The following is a 9,589-nucleotide window of genomic DNA, read 5'->3' on the forward strand; positions in this document are numbered from 1 at the left end:
TTATATGTTTTCTTTGAGAAATTGTAAATATTTTATTAACTGATATAATTTTTATTTATAAAATTAAAGAACGAATAAAAATTTTTCAAAATCTTTTTATTGATTAGTAAAAATTTCAAGATAAAGTTACACCATTTATTATATATTATTAATTCGTTAAAAATTTGTCGGATACATTTTTGATAGAATAATTAGCATAAGAATTGGTCTCGTTTATCAAGACTGACTTCTTTGTATATACGAAACATTTATTTCCATTCTTATTTTTCACGCTCTATCTATTAACGCTACAATCCTTCAGATATTATCTTGACATCTTTATTAATTTTGCAACCCTTAGAGAGGGTTTCTAGAAATCGAAATAATAAAATAATAAAAAAATTTCAGAAAAGTAAAATAGTTATGAAAACAAGAAAGAAAATTATATTATTCGATATAAGATATATTATATTATATTATATTATGCAATATTAGAAAAAATATAAATATTTTAATAGAATATTTATATTGGAAACAATAATCATCTGTATCAATTAAACATCTGTATTAAAAATTATATTTTCATTTAAAAAAAAATATATATCACTTTTATATGATCTTTATGATTGCATTCGTTTTTAGAAAAATATTGTAATATTCATAATTCTTTGTATCAAATAATTTTTGTAACAATATTTTTTACTTTTATTCTTTTAAGATATATTTTTATATTTAATAAATTAATATTAAATTATAATATTACAAAAAAAGAGTATTAAAAAATACTCTGCTTTAAGTATCAATTTAAATATTTTTATCATAATAATGAAAAAAACAAATTCTAAAATATGACTAAATTATTTTTAAAAAAAAATAATGAAAAATGGTAAAAATCATGATAATATTTAATTTTTAATTTATTTATTTATTAAATGAAAACAATTTATTATAATTTCATAATAATTTTATATTCATATTCATAATTTTAATTTTTTGATTTTACCATAGATACTAAAAAAGTTAAATTTAAAAATACATTTTTTCAATTTAATAAAAAAAATTAATAAAAAAAAAGAAAAATTATAAGGAAAAAATATATATTGAAAAAAGCATTTAAAAGGAAGTATACACCAAAGAAAATACGATGATTTTTATTCCGGAAACATAGAATTTTTCGTTGTCTGCATTCAAAATTTTATCCATTTTATTATATTGAATGGTTATATCTTATTTCTAACATTTTATCAAATTTTCTACTTTGTTAAGCTACTCTGACGCAATATAGTCTTGCAATCCAATATCGCAGGAAAACAGTTCGACGAAAAAATAACAAGAACAGTTGCGATCAAATACAATGACACGCTTGTTTCAATATTGTAGCGTAGCAACATTTACATTCGTAGGCAAGAATTTTTATCTTAGTTCCACGAAATTGTAGGATAGTCCTTTGTATGGGTCTGTTCTCGCAGCCCTTTTTTTCATGGCTATCTAACTATCTATAGTAGAAAGAAATTTTTTTCAACTCGGTCAATCGTTATGTAGAACCGTCCTCGAATATTTATCTTCTCCCTCAGGAAATTCAGTATCTTCAAATGTCTTATTACAACATTCAAATATTTTAACGAAAAAATAACAAAATATATGATTGAAACTTCTCAAAATATTTTTATTAATAATATTTTCTATTATAAATAAACTTTTCGTTTTCTATATTATTTTTGTACGATACATTTTATTGTATATTAATAATAATTGTATAATAATTTTATGTTATATTGATTCAACTTATATTGATTCAGATATTATAGATTATGATTTCTAATGAATTTCATAATTATATAATTATATATTATATAAATATATAATTATACAATATTTTTTTATTTAGTTTTGTAAATCTGTATATAATTTTTTTTTTTTTCATAAAAAAATCTTGTTGCAATTTCAATAACTTTCATTGTGATTCAAAATTTTAATTATTTTATAGATTCCTAATTATTATAAATATTTTATGTCTTTGAAAATAGTTAATTTTTTATACAAAATATCTATTTGAATATGTTTACACATAAAATGGCGCAATATTTCATTTTCTATTACAAATAAGTTATTGAATTTATAATAGGTATATAGCAATAATAATTTCTTTTCATTATTCTTTTGTCTTTTGTTTTTTCATTTGCATTTATGCAATATATAAGAAGTATAATTTTTCTAGTTACGTATACGTTTTATTTTGTTTTAATTATGTATATGTTCAATTTTGTGAATGACTGTACTCTTACGAAATGTGTAATTAAATACACATTTCGTTTTAATCTTCCTCTGTATTGTAACTGTCGAAAAGAATTCTACATTTAAGTTGCAGGAAGTATGTGTAAGGGACTACACTTAGGGGAGTTTCGTTACGACATAGCTTTTTGTAGATATATAACTACACCACACAATGTTGCGCCAGCCGGCTGTTATATTGTGAGCATAGGGCTTTGGGTAGAAGTATACCCTACCATCATTTTCTACATTTTCGAGCGCGGTTGCCACAGGCAAGTAGACGCTACAACCGACAGACTGTGTTGGAAGAAAATATTACCATGCTTTCAAATTTTAATCTCATATGAACCTTTCCGTAGAATTCGTTTCCTCCAATTAGTTTCTACTATATTTTACAAAGAGTACTATCTGTCATCACTGTTATGTTGAACAGTAAAAATTAAAAAATATATTTCAAATATCAATTTAAAAAAAAATTAGTTTTCGTACAATTTCAAATTTGAATGTTTATTTGAATTTTTTTTTTTTTTCGTAAGATTTAATATTTTGTATTTTTTGTACATTGTAATGTATTTTTCTCTTTAAAAGTTTTGTTAATAAAGTTTTATCAAAATTTGAATATCAGAAAAAGATAATATAAACTTTTATTTATTTATGACATGATTTTTCAATATTATTAATTAAATGAATTTTATGACTAAATATTTAAATTATGAACGTGGTTTTGTATATTATTATATTTAGAATAATTAATTTTTGATTTTTTATATTTCAATGAAATTATAGAAAATCTAAATGAAATTTTATTTAAAATGAAAATAAAAAATAAGTTTAAAATATTATTTTGTTTTAATTTTATATTAAGTAACTTATGAAAAGTTACTTTATTTATCTCAATATAAACTATTTTAAAATAATGTTTTAGTTTAATATTTTAATTTAGTAGACGCTTCCAAATGAAATAACAATTTTAAATGTTAATTTAATGTTAATGTTAATAAATTTAATGTTATTTTATTTGAATCACATATTTTTCCATATATTTGAATTATAGAAAATAAAACTGAAGTATTCTACAACATGTTAATATTTTTTTTCCAAATTATTTTCATTTTACTAATTTTTTTAATAAAAAGCTAATATAATTGAAAGACTATGAATAATATTATATAACATTATATAATATATAATATTTATATTTATATTTTAATAATATATTTTAATAATATAATATTTATATTTTAATAATATATAATATTTATATTTTTGATACAATTAACATAATAAGATTAAAAATTATTTATAAATTTATTTTAGGAAATTAAAAATAAAATAAAAAATTATTTTCTTTTATAATAAAATAATAAAGAAATGATTCAATTTCTCAATTTATTTTAGATAAATATATATCAAATAAAATATTATTTTAATGATCATTTTTCAAATATTTTATTTAAAAAATAATTTTATTCATTAATGTTTAAACGATCTGTTTAACAATTTTATAATACATTTATATGATATATTAAAAGTTTTTGAAAATATCTTAAATTACGTATAAAATGTAATGTAAATTATCATTAAGAAAAGAAAATTTATAGATATAAAATAATTCATCGTGTCGGATCCTTTTGTAACGAAATAAGAAGGAGATAACATCACATATGGTGATCTGTGTCTTAACCTGTGAGACCCACTCCTTTCCCGCCAGAAATTCTGGCGCCAACGTTTTGACGCTACTTTCGGATTTGTCCAGGTCGGTCGGAATCCGCTTGGTTGCTAGGCAGGAAAATTCGAATGGCAGCTGTGAGTCGTGAATAACATTTGGCCGAAACTTCTGCGATGTTTTGTTGCAATTGAAGTGGAGAAAAGGATATTCCGCCTGATAATCTTCGATTTTGTCTTGCATATTCGATTGCTTAAATTTTCTCACGCATTTTCTGCTGTGCTAATTAGCAATGCACGACAGATGCTTGCCAGCTCGCTTCGACAACGTTGTTTGTTGTTCGTGACGCTATGCTGAATTCTGAACGCATGCAATCCATGCGTCTGTTTATCGTGAATGGCTTCTTGTCTTTAGAAATTTCATTGATTATCTGTTTGTTTCTTAAATTTCATTGATTATTTGTTTATTTCTTCGTTTGATCTTAGAATTTTTCGAAAAATTTAATTTTAATATTATAAATTTTGTTACATATAATAAAAATATAATATATGTTTTCATAAGTATCATTTTTATATTTATGCAAATAAATTATGATTATGATCTTTTGTTAATAAAAAAGAATAATTAATTTTACTATTAAATTTTTATTTATTTAATATCATTTAACGTTTTTCAATTAAATGAGGTTATATTATTATTTGATATATTTGTCGTTTTATTTGAACATAAATTAATTATTAATTAATTAAGTTATCTTATATTTAATTGTTTACAAAAATGTATATGTAAATCTTATTTTAATCTAATGGAATACTTTCTTCATTTTGCGATATTGCAATAAGTTATTTTGATATGAATAAAAAGTATAGTATTTGACATAACTAATGCGATTCATTATTTATCTCCGTTATTTATCTCAAAAAGACTACAAGATATCAGTTTTGTTTTTTTCTCTAATTTATATTTTTGATAATTAAGTAAATAGGAAATGCCAGTTGTTATCGAAAAGTAGATAATAAGAAGAGACATTTCAGATAATATAGGAGCAACACTAATGGATTTTTTTCACACTTAAGATTTATTTTAATATTTTGTTCTTATTATATATATATATATATATATATATGTTAGTTTGATAAGAGATAAATATATTTTTTTATGCATCATGATATAAAACAGTTTTTCTTGAAATAATGTAAAATTTATTTGTATCGCAGTAGGTAAAGCAGTATGTTTTGTTATCAATCTATATTATTTTTTAATATATTAAATAAAAATTAGGAATTTGTATTTGTAAATGAGTAATTTGTAAAATTTCAAAGGCATGTAATATTGAAATTATTTAATTAAAGCTATTAATAAAAATTAATATCAATTGAATTTTCAAGATTTAAATTTTTTTCAATTCGATTTATTATATTATTTTTCATATTGAGAATATTTCTCATTTTTGATAATTTTTATATATTTGTTATAGATTTGATATAGATTTGATTTTTGGCAGCATCTAAACATTTTAAAAATAATTTAATTTAAAATTAAACTTCAAAAAATAATATGTTCTTTTTATTAGAAAGATTTTTAAAATGAAAAATTACAGTGATAAATTAATGTATTTTAATTATATTAGAAAATTTTTTAATTTTATTTTTGTGTGAAAAAATAGAAATTTCGCTAGTACTGTCTCATTATTTTACCGACTATAGTGTCGATAAAAAACAAATCTACTATTTCCAAGAATAATTTGAATGTTACCATCTATAATAAATTTTATTTTTTTATAAATTTTATAGAAAAAATTTTGATAATATAAAAATTTTAAACAATTCATATATTCTTTTATATAATTATATTAATAAAGATTATTAATTTAATGATATATCAATTTTATATTATTAATAATCTTTAATTATTTAATGATATATCAATTTTATATTATTAAAAAATTCAATAGAAATAAAAAATTTACATATAAAAAATATAAATTTATGATAATATTATATCATAATAATCGATAAGAATATTTTTAAAGAAATTATGTTTTATTATTTATTATGTGTTTTATATTTCATTATTATATATTTTTTATGTTTTATTAAATCACGCAAAGAAGATTTAACATTATTATTTCTTATAATATGAATAATAAAAAATAAATACGATATCTTTTTCTAATATAATAAACATGTCATTTTAATATTAAGTTTCATAGTTTTTTCGGAAAAATAAATAAATAATAAAATATTTTTTTATAGAATATTAAATATAATAACATATATATAAGAAATAATGATTAAATGTAATAAATTTATATGTTTTAATTATATTTTTTATTCAATTTTTGTTAACAGGCTAGTCGTACCCTCGCTCCTTGGGAACATTTGTTACCGTGTCCAAAATGTTCGTTTCCTTGTCACGTGGACGGTGAGAAGAACGTAGGGACGTGTTCAAGACAAGGTTGTTCGATGGAATTTTGCACCTCCTGTTCATCAAGACCACATACTGGTCCTTGTAAGACACCCCTGTTAGCAACGCCGACGAAGAGGAATAAACGGCTGGTCATTGGCTCAAAACAGAGCAAACGGAATCTCAGGAGATTATAAACATTTTCGTTATTATATGTCGAGAATGTTTTTGTTTTAATTTTATTATTTTTCTCGATAAAATAATTCTTCTCGATAATAATCTTCAAAAATGAAGAAAATGTCGAGAATTGTAAGAAATATAATTTCGGGATTATTTTAATTGTTATGATACGCAGTGTTTTGGAAGTGTGAAATGGACATCGTTAATTTAAATGGTTCGACCAATAAAATAGATTTTTAAATCTGTATGTTATAAAACTTTAAAAAAGAACTATAAAGAAAAAAAAATATTTTAATCTAATATAGTTTTAAATATATTTCATAAATGACCATTACATTTTTACAAATAATTGTTTTCATTTGTAAATTATGATTTATAAATGAAACTGACGATTATTAATAATTTTAAAATTAAGCTGTTAAAGTTTATCGATTTCGAACCATTTACGATGTGCGTTTAATCAGATAAGTATATGGAGGAGAGAGGTATCTTTTAGAGGAGGAAAAAACTCTTAGCACTAGTTACTTTTTTTATTTAAAAAAAAAAAATCGAAATTTAAAAACTCTTAAGATACGTCTTTTTATTAATTTCATGGTGAATTATTGGAAGGTTTATAAAATTTTAAGAAACTATTATTTGTTCAAATTTTTTAGAGTTCATAAATTTCAAAATTTAACAAATTAAACATCATTTTTTTAGAATCATAAATTCACAACGTGATTGAATGTTACCTTTCACGATCAAAAGAATTTTTATATGGCTCTTAAATTAATTGAATCGGTAGTGAAATATTTCAACGTTTCTCTCAATATTTTATTCGGCAAATCGAGATGAAGAGAAAAGGGCCGAAAATTGTCGATTAAGAAGACAAGAAATCAGAAAAAGAGAAAAAGAGAAAATATGAGAAAGAATATGAGAACCAAGTCGTAAAACTTTTAAGGGCATAGGCCGACACTTTGCATTGACCACTTTTTACCCAGTCAAACCCACCGTGTTTCACGACGTGATGAAGCTAGCAGAGAGGTTAGTTAAAAACAAAGTTGTGTCTTTTTGACCGACTGGTCTTCTTTGTTACGCGAACACTCTCTTATAAAATGATAACCGTTGACGTCGGGTGTTATTTATGATGTGATGTATTTCAAGCTTCTAATTTCTCTTTAATTAAGTCTTGGTTAATTGGTGCGTTTTCTGTCCACTAATTTCTGAGTTGTGGGATTTCAAGTCGACAACTTACAATGCAATCGAATCGCGGTAAAAACATCGACTGAAATAGATCGTCGAAAGAAGAATGAACGATCATTGAATTTTAATGAAATGAAACGTTAAGTGTCGGCAGAATTTTAACGTTCGTAAAAAGGAAATTTATATTTGATTGTGTCTTATTTTTAAAGATATATCGATTCAATGAAGGCCAAATTGCTTTTTTTTTAATCTTTTGACCAAATTTCTCAATAATTTTAATTTTAATATATTATTAATGCGGAAAATGCATTCTCTTAATTTTGATTAAGTTATTTCAGTCTGTCTCTCATTTTATTTTATTAATATCACGAAATTTATTTGACAATAATATGAAATAAATTTAAAATGTTCAAATGTAATTATTCCTTCAAAAAAAAAAAATCTATTTTTATTTATTGGAAATTTTCTACTTATGGTTGAATTTTTAATATGAGTTTTATTCATTGGAAATTAGTGACCACGTGTGAGCAAAATGTACCTCGTGCAATTTAAATATCGTCTTTTGTTCGTTGAATCGTAATTTCGATACATTTTCTTTTTCTCTCTTATTGGTTATTCCCCTCTTAAGGTGTGACCCTCTCTCCAAAGGAAACAAAGAAAATTTGTTTCATGTGTGTACGTATTGCTCCTAGTCTCATAAACTGCGAGATCAAAAAGAGGATTGCCATGACTCGTAGAAAGGGTCGCTCAAAAAGTATTATTGAAGTATGTCTAGCTCTATAGTAAGATAAAAGTTGTGTAAGTATGAATGGAAAGAGGAAATGTACAGTACTAGAAATTAGAGAATGTGAGTCAAGTATCGGGAGATAAAAAAGGGTAGTAATGACAAAAACTTTTTCAATGAGAACATTTTTTATCAAGAATGTAATCATCCTTTTTTTTAAATAATAATCGAGTTCAATATGGATGATCAATAAAAATTTGCTAACATTTAAACGAATCTTAAAGTATTATTTTGATATTATTGATATTGATATTCAATTTTTCCAAAATTACTATTATTAAATTTAACAATAGAATCTATATTTCTTTTAACAGAGTATATTATTTCTTTCATGAATAAAGTTTCTGTCAATATTACACCCAAGGTTTCAACATTTGAACCGGTACAAAAACGAGAATACACTTTTGTGCCATTTGTAATTTACGCCATAAGAATTGCCATAATGTATCTTGTTTTTTTAATTAATTTTTATGCAAAAGAAAAGACAGAGAGATGTGTCACATTATAAGGATAAAATCAAAGGTAGATGCTTCTCTCTTTTTTTTCATATCTTAAGAGCCATACTTTATTTTTTACGTTGTTCTAGTGTGCTAGTATGCCACGTCCGTATGTTCGTTTTAAAGTTTGAATGTCCACTTTCTTTTATTTATAATTAGTTTTTTCCGTTTCTTTTTCGTTTGAATGTTATTTTTGTACCGGTGTATGCTGGACCGCAAAAGACTGCATGTAAATAACCAGCGTATAGTAATATATTCGTGTTCGGTTAATTAATAAAATTTCGTGATTGATATTCATAATTTCATTTTTAATTGATTTTTTCAAACAATGAAATGAAAATTTCTTTTGTTTTCTGCGAAACCATGACATATATATTGGTAAAATATTTTCTTCATTTTATTCACTTTATATACAATAAAAAAGAAATATAAAAATAATAAAGAAAATATTTTATTAAAAAATTGATACGTATATAAATAAAGAATTTAATTGTAATAAAATATCTTATTTTTCATTGTATGAATATTTAGAAATTTTAATCAAATAAAATTATAACTTTCATTATTAGTAAAGTGTTTAAATATCGATTACGAAATTTATATTTTGTAAAGAAAAAAAAAAAA

General features: G+C 22.4%; 1 protein-coding gene across 2 annotated transcripts in view; it reads left to right on the forward strand.

Moving 5' to 3' along the window:
* LOC102673123 (F-box only protein 43-like) overlaps positions 1–7,373 on the forward strand; it is a 60,698-nt gene extending 53,325 nt beyond the window's left edge. For both annotated transcript variants that reach the window (XM_006621121.2, XM_006621120.2), the window contains one exon: positions 6,268–7,373. In XM_006621121.2, the coding sequence (XP_006621184.1) occupies positions 6,268–6,355 (88 nt within the window). In that variant the 3' untranslated portion in view covers positions 6,356–7,373. The remainder of the gene's footprint in view (positions 1–6,267) is intronic.
* Positions 7,374–9,589: the final 2,216 nt, after the last annotated feature.

Source organism: Apis dorsata, unplaced genomic scaffold (assembly GCF_000469605.1).
Source record: "Apis dorsata unplaced genomic scaffold, Apis dorsata 1.3 scaffold_585, whole genome shotgun sequence".
In the NCBI taxonomy this organism is placed as follows: Eukaryota; Metazoa; Arthropoda; class Insecta; order Hymenoptera; family Apidae; genus Apis; species Apis dorsata.